This window comes from Rattus rattus, chromosome 6 (genome assembly GCF_011064425.1).
Source record: "Rattus rattus isolate New Zealand chromosome 6, Rrattus_CSIRO_v1, whole genome shotgun sequence".
Classification (NCBI taxonomy): domain Eukaryota; kingdom Metazoa; phylum Chordata; class Mammalia; order Rodentia; family Muridae; genus Rattus; species Rattus rattus.
This window is the reverse complement of record NC_046159.1, coordinates 148,568,595-148,589,145: the sequence shown is the minus strand read 5'-3', so window position 1 is coordinate 148,589,145 and position 20,551 is coordinate 148,568,595. Positions and strand designations below refer to the sequence as shown.

At 38.8% G+C, this 20,551-nt stretch overlaps 1 protein-coding gene across 1 annotated transcript in view; it reads right to left on the bottom strand.

The window, feature by feature from the left end:
* Positions 1–20,551, bottom strand: part of Magi2 (membrane associated guanylate kinase, WW and PDZ domain containing 2) — a 1,438,642-nt gene extending 1,418,091 nt beyond the window's left edge. Inside the window, 1 exon segment of the mRNA XM_032907059.1 lies at positions 19,922–20,551. Coding sequence (XP_032762950.1) covers positions 19,922–20,222 — 301 coding nt within the window. The 5' untranslated portion in view covers positions 20,223–20,551.

Below are 20,551 nucleotides of genomic sequence, written 5' to 3'. Positions count from 1 at the left end.
TAGCTCTTGCTAGAACAATTCTGAGAATGGGAATCTGGATGACACAGCCCCCTGATAATTGGGTTAAAAAATAGATGCAGAGACATTTCTAACATGAGAATGGTCAAGGATTCAAGAGATTAGATGCATCATATGAATGGTGCTGCTTAAGACAGCTGCCTGCTGGGGCACCAAGGACTGCAGTGGGCAGTTGTGTGCAGTGGGCAGACGCTGATAGTGGAATGATTAAGTGATCAGACTGAGAGAGATTGAGAGTCGGTTGCTCCTGTAAGGAAAGGATGTGGCATGCAAAGTGTGGCTGTATGGAAGGGGGTGAGGATGGCTGATTATCTTTGAAGAACACATAAATATAGCCCATAATACAAACTATAAATGCCTGACTCAGGAAGAACATGTGTGCAACTTAGAGGAGCCGGAGAAAAAAGCTTCGAACCTGTATTCTTGTTCTCTCTTCTTCGTCTTGACCTTGAAAATAAGAGAGGGTAGGGTCAGAGGAGATGGGAGAAACCAAGTGAAGAAGCAGGCCCGGGTTACCGCTGTGGTTACAGACCTTAAGAGTCCCCGATGAAGACCAAGTTCAGAAGATGGGAGAGCCCTTCTGTGTGATACAACACACACATGGACACTTGTATCAGACTATTATTTCTATTGGACAAGGAGATTATTATAATTCAGGAAGGTGACAAGTCATTATGAAGCAGACCTTAGATTATGTTCAGAAATGGACCAGTAGTAGCTGGTAAAGACTTGAAGCTGGAGGTGGAAAAAATTTTTTTTACACTTTGTACAACTGTGATCAAACCAAACTAGCTGTTGATCTTATTATTTTTATTACTTGTCCCTGTGGGAAGTCACAATATTTAAAACACAAACATAAATTAGAGCTTCCAAGTTTAGTATTATAACATCAGAGAATATCACAACTAATTAAACAGCAATAGGAAAGACTATAAGGGCTAGAAAGATGGCGGAACTGTTAAGAGAACTTGCTGCTCTTGCACGGGACCTACACTGAGTTCCAAAAATATACATCAGATGGCTCACAACCTCCTCTATCTCCAGTTCTAGGAAATCTGACAACCTTGTCTGGCCTCTGTAGACATTGCATGTACACAATGAGCATATGGACAGACAGACATATACATATAAAAATATCATTTTTATATGGTTGCTTTGCCTTTCAACTCAACTCAGCAAATCATCAGATGTTAAAAAAAAGTAGAAAAGCCAATAATCATTTCATACTATATACTATACATTTACTAACTGAATGATCTATATTTCGATTATTTCGACAAAGGAAACAAAAGTTGTACATTGTGAGGCATGCTTGTAATCTCTGCTCTGTGGAGACAGAACTGCCTTGAGTTTGAGATAAATCTCGGCTATAATTGCAAGTACCAGGCCATTGAAGGCTATACAGCAAATGACTCTTATCACAATAGCAGCAGCAGCAGCAGCAGCAGCAGCAGCAGCAGCAGCAGCAACAACAACAACAACAACAACAACAACAAAACAGTATTTTGAAAAGGGCAGCAAATGGATACCATTTTCTTACCATGTACTAGTTAAAATGCTACCTCTACATTTCCAAATACAGCAGTTCTCTAAAAAGCCTTAAAGATTATTACCTAGAACAAAGCTTCCTTTTTGGAAAAAGAACAAAGGCAATTCTCCAAATGAAAAAATTTCCTCTATTCTAAGAGCACTCCTGAGCTGCCTCTGCCATTAACAGCCAAACTGTTTATTGCTGATGGATAATTGTCTTAGCAGCCTGGCTTTGTAAAGGCCTCATACTATTTTGAATTTTAGCAAGCATACATAGTGCATTACTAAGGTATTTAACGTACAACATTTAAATTAGACACAACCAGATACCTATTCATAGTGGGAAAGTGTTCATTTGGATTAATTATAAATGAAAATGCATGTTAAAACAAATTGGGCAACACTTATGCCTAATTTTGGGGAAAACAAATACCTTGTGTAAAATTAGTTGCATCATGGATGGATGGTCTAAGCTGTGCTCACACTGCCAAAAAGTTTACCAGAGTGTATTAGAGCAAGATCTAATATATGCAAAAGAAATTGTTTCAACTGTTTTGAGTATTTTTTCAAAAGATACTCTCCGGCTAAAATAGCTATGTGTACAATATGTTAAGTGTGTGTGTGTGTGTGTGTGTGTGTGTGTGTGTGTGTGTGTGTGTGTGTGTGTGTTAGATAATTTTATGTGTCAAGCTGACTGGACCACAGGGTACCAAGGTACTTAATCAAACATATAATAGTTGTATCTTGCAAAGTGGCTTTGGATGACCTTATATTTAAATCTGCGTACCCAGTGAGGTAGAGGCCCCTTTCTGATATGAGTGGGCCTTGCCCAATTGGGTTAGGTCTTTAGCAGAATTAGGTCTGCCCTTAGTAAAGGACAATCATAATTTTCTGACTGTTTTTGTACTGGCATTCTTGTTACTAAGGTGTAGAACCAGCTTTTATTGTTGTTTCTAGTCTGTTAGCCTTTGGATTGGAAGACACCACCGGCCATTCCATCTTCCATATCACCTACTTCCACTGTGCAGTTTGGAACTAGTCAGCCTCCTCATGCAATTCATTAAATCCCTTATGACTCCAGTTACCCGCTAATTGTTTCTATTTCATTGAAGATCTTTGAATAATACACTATGATTCAATTAAAATTAGAGCCATAGAGAAAGGAGATGTGTTCTTTCATTCACTCAACAAATGTTTTTTAAAACATTCTACATGTTTTCAGAAATCACTCTTGAAATTCATGAATTAGTAATGAATCAGATTCTGCCATGCCCTTGATGTGTTCCTGTTCCAATTCAAGTGGCATATTTCACACCTTCATTGGTAAATCCATTGTTCTACCAAATTAAAGTAAATAGGGATTCTGTGGTGGAGTAGGCCTCAGGAGGATTTAGATATGATTCTTACATGCTGGGTCTAGACAAGATAATTGAACCAACTCTTTAAAGCTGGTAAGGTTCAAGTATTTCATATACTATTTCTGGGAACTGAAACTACAGAAACTGCCTAAAAAAGTTATTAGTTAAAATTTCCCATCACTGAAGCACATGGCATACTATAAATTCAGTTGGGACATAGTCAATAGAGCTTTCAAAACGATGAATATTACAGAGCTTTCTACAAAGACCTTTGGATTATTTTACATGTTAGAGAAAAGTGATTCATTACAAACATCTCAAAGAGCAACGTTGGTGCCACTTAGAGAACATTTGCATTTCAGAGTTTACTCTAAATATAGCCTAGAACATCACAGCCATGGTCAAAGAGAAACACCTTAAAATAGCCCCTCATAGAATGAAAAAGTAGAGAACTGTCAAACTTCTATAACCTTTGGTTAAAAGAAAGAAGACAGACAAAGGCAGCATGAAGACAGAATACTTGTTATTTGATTTATTTCCTTTGTAAAATAGAAATATATTTAGAGCTATGTATAGTGATATATATGTATACATATATTATGGCATATATTTTCATTAAAAGAATAACTTAAGAAGACTGGGTTATTATTATAATTATTATCATCATCATCATCATCATCATTATCATTATTATTACCAGTAGTAGTAGTAGTAGTAGTAGTAGTAGTAGTAGTAGTAGTAGTAGTAGTATACTACTTTGACCTTATTAAAAATACTAAGAAACTCTAGTAAAGAAGAATTTTAATTTCTTGACTGAATTGGGATTGAACCTCTTGGAACTAACACTGAGGGCCAACTTTTATTGGCTTTCTGATCTATTAGTCTTTGGAAAGGAATACACCATCAGTCTACCATGCTAATATAACCCTATTATTTTATGTCTGTTAATATAAACATTCCTCAAATGTCCACCATGGTTATAATCTTATTGTTCTTCTAAGGGGACTAGAGCTCCCTATATGACTGTTGCTATTTCTGTACAAAACAAATCTCCTCCCTTGTAACTGCATATCCAATGCAATTGTGAGCTGCAGACTTATGGCCAACTATGCTTGAACATCAGACTTGCCATCTGGCAAGCCCTCACACACAGTATGTTACCAGACACCACTTTCTCTACACTCTGTTCTTTAAGTGGAATCACATAGAGAAAAGTAAAATAAGAAAATCTTCTTAAAATACAAATTAGACATTTTAAACTTAATTTAATGAACAATCCCAATTCTAGTGCCTAATCTAAATGATTTAAAGTAAAATATTATTTATAACAATCTCATAAATATTATCTTATTACTTATTTACACAATGCTGTGAAATTGGTACATTTCTTTACATTTTTATTTATTTAATTTTATTACTTAATTTTACATACAAGTATACTTCTGTGGTTAGATATGTGCTCTTAACTGCAGGTTCCTGCAGAAGCCAGAGGCATCAGAGTCCCCTGGGGCTAGAATGACAGAGGATTGTGGGCTGCCCAACATGGAACCTGGGAACAAACTAGAGTCCTCTGCAAAAGTAGAATGTGCTCTTAACTGCTGAGTCATTTTCCAGCCAACATGCTGCTTTTCTATACACTTCTTGAATGTGATAATTTTTGGTTTCTAGAACTGCCTGAATCAATTTTCATATGGATCAAATTCTAATCTCTGTAGTTATATATTCATCTACTCTGCAACCTTTCCAGAATCACAAGCCTAAGTTTCACTCCATGCTTCCTCTTACTCCCTCCTTAATGCTATCTGCCATTTATGGATTTTTAATTTTTTATGTTCATCACATTTTGTGTGTGGTTACATATGATTTTATGTACATAGACACACATATATACGCACATACACACATATATATGTACATATATATGTTGATATTTGTTATTTTTTTCATCTCCCTGTTTCATCACCAGTCTTCTTGGTGGAAGTTGCCTTGTTTTGTTTTGTCCATTTTCAGAGAGAGTTGGTTACTCAACCTGAAGCTTGTTGACCAGTGAGGCCCCAGCACCAAGATTATAGGAGATATGATGCATTGTCTATTATCTCTCATTTAGCATAATACAAATTCTAGTTCTATCTACTTCCATAATGTGTCCCATCTCTCACTTCATTTCCAGTCCTGACATCAGCCAATCGGCCTTGCTCCACATTGTTTCCTCTCAATACATATGCCAATAAAATCTTCTTTCTTCATCATGCTCAAGTGCCCCCCATTCCTGGAGAAACAAATATGAAAAAAGACAATCTTTTGTTTATATATTGCTCAAACAATAGTGCTTACTAATAAGCTCATATATTTGAATGTTTGGTCCACAATGTTTTAAGTGTGTGGAAGTATTAGGAGGTATGTCCTTGTTGGAGGAAGTGAGTCACTAGGAGTGGGCTTTGACAATTGAAAAGAGTTCACACCATTATAATAGCTCTCTATTTCTCTTCTTCATGCTGGTGGGTCTTGTCACATCTTAGTGCAATGCCTGCCTACCTGTTGTCATGCCTCCAATCATAATGGTCATGGTCTCACTGTCTGAAACTGTAAGGAAGCCCCCAACTAAGCTCAATTGATAACTTGCCTTGTTCATGGTGACCCTTCACTGATACAGTGAAGTAACTCACACACCTTCCTTTGTTTCTATTCTTTCTGCTTTGCATACTGTGTCTCCTGACCTCTTACTCAAAAGTTAGAGACAATCTCCAAGTCTCCATCTTCACTCTCCAAGTATCACTTTCCCACTTCAACCACATTAAACAATTTTACAAAGGATTTGCTCTCACATTACAAGATTTCTTCCTAATCATCAATCTCCTTTTGGTTTGGTTCTAACTCATTCTGCAGACATGGTTGTGTGTGAGGTCTGTGTTCTCAGCCAGTGTTTCTATTGAAGGTTTTCAATGATTAGATTTTGATGGTGCTACCTTCCTGCCCCACTGATAAGTACATGGGTGAATTGGCCAGCAGATGGTGAAGCCTAATTGCAGAAAATATTAGGAGAATCCTCTTGAATGGTCTCATATACAGACATTCACACTTATCTCCCTTTGCTTTACTGCTGATAGTAAGTGCTTCACACACACACACACACACACACACACACACACACACACACACACACACACACACACATACACACCATGAGGATATAGCCAAGTCTACAGTGATGGAGCCTCCAGTGATAGAACCACTCGACGACAGCCTGAAACATCTAAAAGTATGATCCAAAATAAGTGTTTATCTCTGTATTTTGTCACATGGTAAAAAGATGACTAATCCAACTCAAAGGTGTAGGAGGAAACAGAGAGGCAGAAAAAATCAACTCCAAGCCAATGAGGACAGTGAGTTTGGAAATGGCACTCAATGAACTCTTCAGTTTCTAAGATTGGTGCTCAGTACCATTCCCTTCTGAGGTGCTCTAAAAGCAGTATATTTATTTATTCCTGTATCACACTAAATGGAATGTTTTACATAAAATCCATTAGTCCCCTATCCCCGTATTCTTGGAAAATATGATCTGATACTTAAGGTTGCTTAAACGAAGCCCCAGCTTTATCATGATGCAGAAAACAAGTAATTATTTTATTCAATAAATCAGTCAAAGGTTTTGACTTGCTAGAAAATATTGTGTAGGTAAAATAACATGCTTATCTGGCACGAATAAAGAATTTAAAGTTTCAGTCTATTCTACCACAGAGCCCAAACACAGCTCAACAAAGCACCCATCCCTTAGGGTTCATTTCATTTTTGCCACTCAGCATGTTTCTAGAAGGAGTAGAATACGTCCACTCTTTGAATATTTCCTAATTCTAGCAATTATTCTGGGAGACATCTGGGTACTTGTAATGTCTACACTGAAGTGATCCAGAATGAAGGTGACCTCCATGTTTGCCAAAAGCAATGGGAACCTTCCAGGCTTCATTTTCCTGAAACTCTCAGCAGCATCTGTCAGAGGCGAGCTCAACACAGTAATACAGCTCTGATTATAGACTTGGTTTTTTTGGTGGAATCTCAGTCCTGTCCTCAAACTTAGATAGTGCAATGTCTCTATGTTATTTTTGTCTTTAATCATTTTATTAAATAGTGTTATATTCTGTAAGTTTCTATACAGTAAGTGCTTACTCTAGGACTATGTTAGAGAGATGCTTTCCAGGTATCTCAAATATACTGCAATTATCGGCTTTGCCTTCTACTTCTGGTAACTTTATTATTCCAGTTTCTATCTTAACAAATAGTACCAGTCATCAGAAATGAGAAAGCAAAGCAATACTCCTTTTTTTTTTTACATGTGATTATAAATATTGGTGGTTTTGTCACTTATTTAGTTCCTGGATCGCCTATCTTCTATCCTACCATTGTGACTGTGTCTGAAAGCCTAAATCCTTTCCTCTCAAAATCCAGGAGCCTCTGGAGTTGTAGTATCTGTATCTTTCTCCTTTAGCTAGATATCTTCACTTCCTAACTATGTTCCAAAAAATGTTACTGACGTGTTCACTCCCTGAAAAATTACTAAATAAATATAACCCCACTATTCCTGTTCTAAGAGCATTTACAACACAGTATGTAAGCTCCCCTAAATTTGTTTTAGAGTATTGACAAGAGATAGATTCTGGCTTCTGCTGTGATGTGACATCTTTGGACTGTGGTATCCTTCCTTGAAAATGTCTATCTTAGAGAGTTATTTGAGAAATGAAAAACATGTATTCAAAGTGGTTTGAAAACTGCCTAATATATAGGAAGCATTTCATATAGGTTTGTTCTTTACGATGGCTAATGCGTTAGAATTCAGCATGTTACAGTGAGTGGCACGGCTGACTTCTCATTCTGCAAGCTCGTTTCTCATTACTTTCTACATCAAACTCTAGAGTTTACTAATTGGAAACTCTTGTCACAACCCATGAATTGTAGAATCTCAACAGCTCTGTACACTTTTTTTTCTGAAAGCGTTGGTTGTAGTTCTCTTGGAGTTACTTAATCAGAAATCCTTGCTCTATCAACATTGCTTGAGACCTAAGAGATAAAAGGTGTCTTTTAGCTTCGCATATGTATTTTAGAAAATGGACTGGTTTAAATATTATTATTTTTTAGTAAATGTTAACTAAGTTAAATATTAATATATAATATAGTTGCTTTATAGTAACAATCATTTATTAAGCTCATATTGATTCTAAATGTTTTATAGGCATTGGAACAAACCATCCACATACCATTCTAAAAAAAATGCTACAATATGAATTTTGCAAAATAAGGGCCTGGGGTATAAATTGCACATCGTATTTTTTCTTAGATTGACATCTAGCACAGGATACTTTTATTAGTGGGATCCAAACCTTCTTACTCTAGGCTTCTGTACTCTTAACTATTGTCACTAATAATAAATTCTTTAGATGTAGTCAAGACTCCTGAGCCCTTGTGTCATTGCTAGCGTGGTTCTGGCACATATGCTCTTAAGAAGATGTCCATGTACAAAGATTGGCGCTACTCAAACTCCGTGCATGATGCTGAGGACCAAGGGCTCCTGGTACATTTTCTTCCCAATACATTAGTTTTTTTCATCTGTTGTTGACTTTTCTTGATAGTTTTTGAAATAAGGTCGCAAAAGATCCAGCACAAATTGAAGGCCTCAGCTGTACAACAGTCTTCATTTTGCTTTTATTAATCCATATGTACTCACCAGCTTGGTGCCTGCCAAAATATAAGCTCCGAATAACAGTTTGTGAATATTTAGTAAATGAATTCCAGTCCTAAATAAGTGGAGCTGGAACATTTTGATGAGTCAGTTTATAATTACATACATTCCCGGATCGATGGCCTATACACTTGTAAACAGTATATAATTCAAAAATATCTTAAGTTGGATTTGGCATGAATTTTTGGTATATTTTTGTAACTGATTTGCTTTCTTGAATATGTTCCATTTTAGATAAGGTTAAGACGGATTTGTGTTCCTAGTTTTTATCTCAAGATGATGAGAAGTTTCTCAGGTTTAAAACAGAAAGAGAACTGAGTGAGGTAATGGAGAAATACTCAAAATTTGGCTGAGCTGAAATAGTGACAAAGTACGTTTTGATGTATTCTCGAAACTTCTGTTCTTGCCAGATCATCAACAGTGCTTGCTTCTCCCAACAGAAGATTGGAATTTAGTGTATTCTATATTAATAAACCAGCATGACTTGTGCCACAAGTATCAGAAAACTCAAACTAAATGTCATAAACTTCCTATGTTTTGGTTGAATTATTGGTTCCTCATTCCAGATGTCCATCCAGGAGCCAGGTCAGTTTCATTGGTTCATAAAATAGAGACCGAGAAAATGCAAGATGACATGTTTTTGTTCTAGTATAGTGACTGAAGAAATTGTTGGGAATATAAAAGAAATAATTAATTGTATACATTTTAATCATTCAACTCCAGGAGATACACTGCTACAGGTAAATAAACACTGAATTAATTTATCAAAAGGAAATTGTTTCACATTTAGAATACTAACCTCGGATAAAATAGTATTGTCTTTATTTCATGGCAATTTATTTTAGTATCCCTGCTAATTAAACAGTAATTTTTTTATTTTAAATTTCTAAATGCTAATATCTTTATTTTGGGCAATAAGATAGAGGTATGGAATGATTTCCTTTATTCTAAATAATAACATCTTTACAATTTCAATATGCTATGAATCTCATTTTTCCCTGAGACTTTTAAACCAATTCAGATCATACACTATACAAATATATTATTCAGTCCATGAACAAGAATTCTCCTTAACTCTTTTGTTAAGATTAATGTTAGGATGATCCTATCTGGTGCTTTTATACAGCTCACTGTCTACATCTTGGTACAAAGAAAACAATCAAAACTTAAATTTGATTTGTTGGTATAGCTGGGTCTTCAGGACGGAACTCAGACCCAAAAGGACATGAATGGTATGTACTCACTAATAAGTGGATATTAGTGGAAAAAGTACAGAGTACCTAGGAGACAATCCACAGAATCCAAGAAGATTAACAAGCAGAAGGGTCCAAGTGACGATGCTTCAATCCCACTTGGGAGGGAGAAGAAAGCAATCACAGGAGGCGAATGGAGAGAGAGATCTGGTAGATGAGAGAAACAGGAGGGGAAAAGGGGCAACATGATCAGTTATGGGTTGGGGGGTCTGGAGAGAATCCCTGAGAACCAGCAGAATGACTGGAAATAGGGAACTTCAGGGGTGGGAGGTGGGGGGGGCCCTTAGAAAGTACCAGAGAACTGGGAAGTGAGAATGTCTCAGGACTCAAATGGAGGAATCTTAGATGAAATACCCAACAGTGGGGAGAGTGAGATTTTAGAATTCCCCTCCAGTAGAAAAATAGGACGTCAAGTGGAGGGATGGGGTTGCCATCCCACAGACAAAAACTCTAACATAGAATTGTTCCTATCTAAAGGAACTGCAGGGACAAGAATGGAGGACAGTCTGAGGGAAGGGAGTTCCAATGACTGGCCCGAATTGGGATCCATCTCAAGGGGAGTCTCTAAGGCCTAACACTATTACTGATCTATGGTATGCTTACAGACAGGAACCGAGCATGCCTGTCCTCTGAGAGGCCCAACGAGCAACTGACTGAGACAGATGTAGAGACTTATATCCTGGACTGTAGCCAGGGACCCCTGTGGCTGAAATAACTTAGACTTCTTCCATCTCTCAGATACTGAGCCACCAACCAGGCAGCATTCAGGAACTGGTTCGAGGCTCCAGAGAGAAGAGAGGCTAGGCAGGATGTGTGTGTGTGTGTGTGTGTGTGTGTGTGTGTGTGTGTGTGTGTGTGTCTCCAAGTGGTAAGTGGGGGTTGGGGATGGGGACATCCTCTTGGAGACAGGGGAGAGAAGGAATGGAATGAGGAACTGTGGGAGGGCAGACAGGGAGGGGGTAGCAGTTGGACGGTAAAAAATAAAAGTAATAAAAATTGTAAAAGAAAAAAGAAAAATTCTATTTGTTATAATTTCTTTAAAACTAACATATAAAGGAAATTTGAATATTTGATTTGTTTGATGGTCTGATATTATCAGAGTTACAATTCTGCTCACTATTAAAATATGCCTACTCTTGAGATTCTCCTCTTCCTATTGGGTTGCCCGGCCCAGCCTCAATGTGAGGGCTTTTGCCTTGTCTTACTGTGTCTTGTTTCGTCCTGTTTAGCTGTTGTGTCCTGGAGGCCTACTCTTCTCTGAAAAGGAAGTGGAGGGGGAGTGGATACTGGGGAGAAAGAAAGTAGGCAGGGAGATCTGAAAGGAATGGAAGGAGGGCAAACCATGGTCAGGATTTATCATGTAATAGAACAATCTTCTTTCAATAAATAGAAAAAAGGAAAGACAGACAGACAGACAGACAGACAGAAAGACACACACACACACACACACACAGAGAGAGAGAGAGAGAGAGAGAGAGAGAGAGAGAGAGACCTGAGTCACTAAAGCTATATACTCACACACACCTTTGTAAAATAAAATCCTTTTATTTTACAAATTCTTACAGCACTAGTAACTGAGTCCTTCATATTTGTATGTGGCTGTACACACATGTATCTCAGGTATCCAGTCCTGTTGCAGTTCACTAGGGTAATTTCCACAGTGAAGAGAAGAGTCAGAAAGCATATATACCTCCAAGTAATAAGGAAAGGGGATCCAGCTACAGGGAATGAGGAAACAGGTTTTGAGTGTTTTAACTTCTAGTACAGAAGACCACCTCTGACAATCTTATTGCTCTTCTAGAAGGAAGGCCAACTTCCTTCTGTTTAGTCACCACACACCACACTCCTCCCTTGGTTCCAGACTTGCTACAAAGACAGGATTAGAATTATCTGTGCTCAGTATGCTTTTAGAAAAAAAAAAACAAGCTGTTTGGAAGGGTTTAGTAATGCTTTAAGCCTAAGCACGTGCTAGTTTTCCAAGAAACTTTGTCCAATAAAAGAATACTTTATCCTTACAGCTTGGAATACAAAGAAAGGCAGACTCAGGTTTGAGGGGCAGAATCAAGGTAGAACACAAAACATTTCAAGTCTGAAATTTTCTCATGCTTGAAAACAGCTAATCAGATTTTAATCCGTTTAGGATGTTGCTAGGTTAATCTGTGGGCTTTGGGAACTAGTCACCACTTGACACATAAGTGTACTCCAAATAAATAATTTTCTCCTTATGGATACCAATGCAAACTATTAATGAACGCCAAGTGCTAACATAAACTTCCTTTTGCGAATAATATTTCCTCCTAGTTCTGTATGATTGATTTAGTGACATTGGGGCACATAATCAGCTTTTGGTCTCTCCTTGATCCATGGTAGTTCAGGGAACAATTTGGGAAACATAATTTCTCTCTTTTAACTCCTGAAAATCCAAGTATCATGTGGAAGGTATTGAATTAATTTTTTTTCACTCGATATGATACTTTTTTCCTCCTGATACTTCATAGTAGTCCTTTAAAAACATCCATGGTTATTTAAGAAATGTTTTGTGATTTCACACATGTACCTCTCATTAAGTGACATTAAAAGAATCGAGAAATTTTCTACCAAGTTTGTAATTAGAAGTATCAATGTAGACAAAGAATTTTTGTTTACTTTGTACATCAAGCTTACTTAAACTGTTTTCATACATTTATGTATTACTATGGGATACAGTAACTGTTATGGTACAGATAGTGATTTTTTTAAGTAAAATAACTTTAAATGACACAAAACCTCCATGTGATTCATGTAACACATATATGAACAGTATATATTCCTAGGTAGATAAAGCTATTTAATTGTTATAATGTCTTAAACAAATTCAGTAACCTTTTCAATGTATTACCATAATGGTTGTAGAATAGGATCTATTGGATGCCATTGGTGTATATTCCATAGACAAAGAACAAAACTTTAATAGTTTATTTCCAGACTGTCTAAAATGCTCAAAACTACAAAGTGCATATCAAACCCAACTTTACATTTTAAATTTGTTAAAGAATCATTTTCACAACTCTGTTATAAGTGTTACTTAAATGCCAATCTATTTCCATAATGTAAGGTACTTTGGCTGATTCTATATGATAACGTGAACATTGAGTAACAGTGTCCAGCAGATATCCCCCTGCAAGTCTTCAGTTAACTGGCCTTAACTAATCACACTGGCCTTAGTTGCTGTGTTTATAAAAAGATAAAGAGAGGGGGGATATGTTCTATGGAAGTCTGGGAGAATGGGGTGCCTCAGGTGAGACATCCCTTCCCCCTGAAGGAAAAGCCACACAATGGTGTAGTATAAAATAGAGTTTAGTCAGGGCATGGGAGGAGGGAGGTAAAAGGGTGGTAGGGGAGAGAGAGAGAGAGAGAGAGAGAGAGAGAGAGAGGAGGAGGAGGAGAGAGAAGAAGGAGGAGGAGGAGGAAGGAGGAGGAGAAGAAAGAGGAAGAGGAAGAGGAGGCTAGCCATGAGCACATGGAGAGAAGTGGGAAGGGGAATGCGGCGAGAAGGGACAAAGGGGGAAGAGAGTAAGATGGCAAGAGTGAACAAGAGACTGAGGAAGGGACAAGCAGCCCCTTTTATAGTGTCAGGCATTCCTGGCTGTTGCCAGGTAACTATGGGGGTGGAGCTTAGAATGCTAACATTAGTGTTTATGGCTTTATCAGTAAATTGTCCCTGTAACATAGTTCATTTTAAAACAAGGAAAAGATCATGTCAGCATTTATTGGAGATGAAAGGGAGAAAGTCTAGGTTTAAAATGAGGAGTGACAATACTTAGAAATACTAAGAAAGCTGTAGGACACTGTTACCTGTGTCAGCTGAGCAAGGCTGACACTACAACCACTGCTGGGACTAAGCAGTGCTAATGTCATGAGAATGTTATCCATAGAGATATGGAGGCTACGATCATCTTTTGTGACATCGGTTCACACAGGCATTTGCTTACATTGTGGTACAACCACTGTTACAAGTGCACTGTGTACTTCTGCTGCATTTGGTGTAATTTCCTTTGTTATACAGTGTTAACCATGGCCACTTATTAATTCTGTTTCATTATAGCTCCTCCTGAATGGAAACTTGATTTGTCGCTATGAAGTACAAATTCCACTTATAATATGATCTATCCGGCTACTGTGGTGTATAAGGAGTATAAATATATTTTTAAACTAAATGGATCCTATGATTTCTATACTTGTCAAAATCACAGTAAAAGCTCTTATTTGTCAGCTTTGTAAGGACCAAAGATAAGCTTAGGAGGGAATAACTTAGAGGGCGAAAACAAGCTCTGACCGTAGAAGTGGTTCATAACCAGTGGATCACAACCCCTTGGATGGTCAAATGACCCTTTTACAGGGGTCACCTAAGACAATCAGAAAATGCAAATATTTATATTATTATTCACTACAATACCACATTATATTTATAAAGTAGCAATTAAAATAATTTTATGATTGGGGATCACCACCACATGAAGAACTGTTTAAGTGTCACACCATTAGTATGGTTGAGAAACGGTCTAAAACCTAAGATAAAAGAACACATATTTATAAATGAAGACATCAATGAAAGCTAATTTTTAAAGGTGAAAGAATATGTCATTGCATGTAATGGCAACAATTACCAAAGGGATGCTTTTTATAAAACAGAATTTATTGTACAGAGAACACTAAGTCTCTAACTTGTTTGCACTTATGATCACTTAGACGTTTGTAGTTTTCTTTTTCTTTTCCCCATCTAATTAATCATAGTTAAGAGTAAAATGTGTTAAAACCTTGGGCTTACTTTAACACATCAAAGATGGTTCAGCAGCTCAGAGTACTTGCTGATCTTGTGAGAGGACACATGTTTGATTCTCAGGATCCATGCCAGGCCGCTCACACTGTCTGGAATGCCAACTCCTCCAATAGCATTTGAACTTACTTGTGTGTGTGTGTGTGTGTGTGCTATTGTAAAAGTATCTTGAAGGTTAAAAGTAATGAGAGTGGCTCAAAATGACCCAAATGTTTGGAGTAAGATTCACATAGTGCTTACTACCTGCAAACCATGATGTGATTTATGTGTGTAACTTAGCTAATGATTATTGGCAAGACATGGGCCAGAACACAAGGTCTTACACAAGATGATGAGTAATTCTAGTAGTTTACATTCTCAGCGGTTACTTAGAAACTGCTAGCCCCCCTTTAGAAAACTTGTTCATACAACTGTTGTCAAATAGCGCTTTCAAGCTTTCAAAGCCAGATGACCTGCAAGGAAGACAGCACATGCCTACTGCTCTCGCCCACTTCCTAAGCGAAATGTTGCCACCAGGGTCCGCTATGCATTTGGAAGTCATTATTGGAACTGCAAGTGAGCAGACATGTCACATGGGCAAGCTTTCTTTTTCTCATTATGAAGGTGAACGTGTGAGTTTCAAGTAACCAAAAAGGAAACTGAGTGTAGCAGGTGTGAAAAAATGAAAGCAAAACAAAACAAAAACAAACAAACAAAACACCACCACCAACAACAAAAAACCCAAACAATGAAACAGGAACAACTACAAAAACAAACCAAACAACCAAACAACCAAAAACACACAAACAACAGCAACAAAACGCCACACTGCATAAAAGTTCAGAGCAGAAACAGCAACACTTACAATCTTTGGCTGTCATTTCAGCTGAAGACTAGTAGGGTTCAAAGCAAACACATAAGAAAAGGGGAAGCTCATGTTTAACATTCAAAGTCATGCCATTAAAATAGTAAAACAAAACAAAACTTAAACAGAGAAAGAAAACAAACAAAACTGTCTACAGACAGTGGAAAACCACAGTGGCAGCCTCCATAAACTCTGCTTAAGCAGAATTGTTTGTTTATTAATCACCATTTTCCTAACATAGTTACAATCAATACCTGTGGATGTGACTCAGTAACAGACAGAGCATTTGTAAAGCACATAGAGGGCCCTGGATTTGCATCCCAGCTCCGGGCAATTATTAGACTGATCAGCATATTAAAGCAATTTTATTATTTTGAATAAAAATAAAAACCCACAATTCTATGGAATAAAATCAGCTTTTACTGGCAAAAAAAAAATGATGTAGTTTGAATTTCACTCTCTAAAATGAAAGGCAGTGTGGAAGTTTAGCACATGGGATTAGCCTGAAGTCAGTGAGGAAGCAAGGGTGACTGTTAATAAACATGAATCTTCTTCTCTTTGAAGGGGTCTTTTTAGGAGCAAGAGGAAAAAGAGTGATATAGATCTTGTCTAAAAGTGAATTTAAAGGGGTTTAATGGCCCATCTTCCACACGGAAAGAATTATAAAAGATTTTGCCTCTTGTTTTCCATTGTGAGATATTAAGTGGGAAAATGCATCTAGGCTATGCTGGTCCCTGTGTAGTCTGAGAGGCTTCAGGAGCCATAGCCTAAGGAATGTAGGGCAGGACCATGGGAGTCTGTGTGACTGCTGCTCTGAACTTCAGCAGCAATGTTAAAAGGAAAAGACAAAGAAAAGAGCTGTTAACACTTCAAATTCTACCTCAGGATCACCCAAGCGGCCCTCTTCCCATGGAATCATGAGAACGCATACAACATTGCCGACTTACAGTTAAATCTATGGGTAAGAAAAGATTATTATACACAAAATGAATGGCTCAGAAAATCAACAGGATATCGCCAATCAGTAGAAATGGTATTTTTCACATAGAGTTTATCCTGTAGGTTAATAGATGATGATATAAAGAGAAATCTGTTGAAGTTTGTTGAAAAGTTGAGGGTTTTGTTGTTGGTATTGTTGTTTGTTGAATGGGTTTAAAGGCATTTAAGCAGCTCAGAAATCTATAAACACATGCCTTCTTTAGAGTATGCCTTAAAATATTAGTTTCTCATTTTCTTTAAAAATTAGGATTATTATAAGCTATGATGACTATAATGCAAAATTAGCCAAAAAGTAAGTAAAATTTGGGTAAATATTTAAATTTATTTAGGGTATATTTTGCTAGTGCAAATAAATTTATTATACAAATTTCCCATTTCTAACAAAATCTCCCCTAGTTTTGCTACATGTAGTTTCTGTGTGATGTTCAATATTTAACTAAACCTTTAAAACCAATCTCATTAATATTTTAAAAAACCCACCTCCCAAGCAAACCATGTTTAAGTTCTGTCTATTCTGTTTTTCTTTTTTTCTTGTTTCTCCCCAGAAATAGAACTGCTAAGCCAAGAGCTACTAAGCTTCTACCCAATTTTCAAACAAGTACAAACCCAACTGAAACCCAAGAATCATGGGCTCTAATACAGTGTCCTGCAACTTTCAGTTACTCATAATTATAATTAAATAAATCTAACCACTGCTGATAAAAGATCAATTTCATAACAGAATATATAGGAATCACTAGATTTAAATAAATGTACGATTATGGATTTCCCAAAAGCTATTAATTATTTAATCTATATCTGTTTGAATTCAGTAGATGAATGTCTATTATTGGACACCTGGATGCTGACAGGCTAAGGGTTAACATATACTGTGAAAAGGTTTTCACCTAAATACCTCAGTCCATAAAAATAAGTTTCCTGAATCTAAACAGTTATATTTTTCCAAACAAAATATAAGCAAGAAGCTGATTGATCAGGATCAACTTTAGCTAAAATCAAGGCTGGATGGAGATGGACCTCTGTGGATCTTTCTGCTTCTTTGTCAAGATCCAGAATAAGGGAAACCTCATCTTACAACATTGCTCACAGCTCTGCTCTGCTAAAGATTCTGCTTCCCCAAGGGAAAGACTTGCCAAATTCGCCCTAGTTTTATCATTTATCACAGAATAGGCACACACACACACACACAAATCCCATTTCTTATCTAAGATTCCCTATGTGCACAACTTTTGTGCCTTCACTCCTCCATTGTCTCTCTGGATGTCAATTGCTAAGTGGCTAGTACCAGATAATATTTTCTTTTAATCACTAATTACATTAATACTAATAAACATTTATCATTTACGAGTATTAGAGTTGGGCAAAGTCTATCTCAAGATGTAGACATCAGAGAAAAATGCAGAAATAAAATGGTCAGTGGAAACCACAAGGAAAAAAAAATCACTGTGGAAGTGTGTTAACTTGGGCTGGTGAGGCTCATCTCAGGAAAAGCTTCTCACCAAGGCTAATTTCCCATCTCTGACCACCAGAACAGTAGAGGAGAACTGATTGGCAAGAGCTGTTTTCTCATTTCCATATCACACAATGGGCATATCCACCCTCCACCCCATCCATCCATTCATCCATCCATAAACCCTCAACCCATAAACAAATAAGTATAAACATTAACTTTTGCCGTTGCTTTCCTTTGCAAATATCAGTATTTTTGCCACCAAGTAATGGTCGATGGTCAACTGTGGTAGATTTCTTGGCCTCTAACCTAGAACTCTGCATTTGTTAATTGCTATTATCCATAAAATGCATGAGCACAACTTTCTGAATGTGAGTTCAAAGTATGTCACAACTGGAGGTTACTCTAATATCTGACCCATCTTCTTCAGTGTCACACAATACCGCACGTTTACGTTAGATGATCTAAAATGATAGAGGATGAACACTCCAGAAATTCCACTGAAGATGTTTTCCTCCGTGACAGCTTAGCTTTGGGGAAGTTTATCAACCTTTCTTCTCGGTCGTTTACTTCGAAACTTTTTGTTTTGTTTTGTTTTGTTTTATGCTGGAAAAAAAACACAACTGCTCTATGGTATTTCTTCATAATGGATCGCAGCATGAATAGCAATTCAGAATACAGTGATACTCAGAATTTCAACACTGGCGCAAGACAGAGTAACAATAGACAACAAACTGTCATACCAATAACGCTGGTATGTGTGAGACACATCTGTCCTCTCCACCTGTGCCACCCAGGAAACTGCATTACCACCAGAGGAAAACAAAGACATGCTACATTTGTAAAATAAAGTCTCTTCTAATGAAACTTTTATCTCAGTCTTTCCTCCCTCAGGGCCACAATTTTTATTTCGAGCCAAGACATTCATTGTTCAGCAAGATTCCAATCTCTCTAAATTCACTTCCCAGCCCTGAAAGAAGCTCATCAAAGCCAAGTTATACACAGGGAGCCTGAGCTGTGACCAACTTGCCTCTCCATCCACCTCCATGCTACAAACACGCCCCCGGGGCTGGAGCTAGAGGAGAGCCCAACCACAGAGAAATCCTAGTCAATAAGAAAATCCCAGTCAATGAAGAGCACTTCGGGGGAACGCTTGATTGCTGCAGTCCGCCTCCCCACCAACACTACAAACTAGCTCTCCCAGCTCCTAGCATTAATCTCTGCCCCTCCTCCTGCCTGCTGGCCAGAGGGATCTCTAGGGTTAGTCAGTCTGCACGTGACTCCCGGTGCCCACATGACAAGACCATGGGCGGGCCGGGGAGAAAGGAGTGAAGCAGGGAAAAAGTTACTGAACACTGGTCAGAGCGTCCAAACCAATTTATTCATTTCCTTCCTTGTCAGCCAGTGGCTCAGGGGTCCCTAGGGAACCGCTACTGACCAAGGTGTCTCCAGACTAGTTTTGGATATACTGCAAGCATTCTCCACTTGCCCCAATGTTCAGAGCTTTTCCCAACCTCCCTAGTGACACCTCTGCACCTCAAGTTGCTCCATCTTCCTTTCTTCCTCACCCCTGGCTTTTTTTCCTTCCCCGAAAGCTCTATGTCCACTGTGGGCATGCCACTGACGCACATTCTATTTGGCCCTGGAGCTCAGAGGAGGTCAGACAAGGCCAAGCATCTTCCAAAGGGGAGGGTCCAACTAGGCAAACTAAGTTGCCTGCTACACTGCCACCTGGCTCAGCCAGCCTACCAGTCCCCCTGCCCCCCGTCCCACTATTGCTCCGAACACAGTTAGGATGCTCTCTGGACCCCACCCCGCGGTGGCGCAGCATTCACCCATCCAACCCCCGCGCCCACCCTATTGATGCCCTCCCCACGCCGGGGTCCCACCACCGGGCAGAGCACCGAGCAAGCTGCGCTCACCTTGCTTGACACACTTGAGCCGGAGGGGGTCCTTGCAGTGTTTGATCACGGCCAGAACGTCCCTGATGGTGAGCCCCGCCACGGGGGTCTCGTTCACCTCCAGCAGCAGCTCCTCGGACACCAACTTGCTGCCGCTTTCATAGGCCACCTTGCCCGGCTTCACCTCCCCCAGGTAGGGGAACTGTCCGTTTTCGGCGCCCCCCTTCAGTTCAAAGCCCAGCTGGCCCTCCGGGTTTCTGCCAATGACACTCTCGTGGACTTTGCTAGTCCAGTGGCTTTTCTTTTTCAAGCTTTTGGACATGGCAGTAGGGTGAGTCTCCTCAGTTCCTGAGGGTCCGTTGGGAAGGAGGGTCTGGGAGTCAAAATCGGGATGGAGGAGCAAGGGGGCCAAGGGAAGAGGGTGGCAGACTTTGCCTTTCTCTCCCTCTGCTCCGCGCTTTCCCTCTTCTTTGGATGGAGTGTGGCGGAGGAAGGGGGAGGATGAGAGGGACGGCTGGGCAGAGGTAGGAGAGCTTGGGTGAGGTTGTGCTGTCCCTTGAATGACACTCAAGGCTTTGGCCCCGCAGCGGAGGAAGCTGTGGTGGCGTTGGCGGCGTTAGCGGCGGTGGCGGCGGCCGAGCCAGCGCGAGC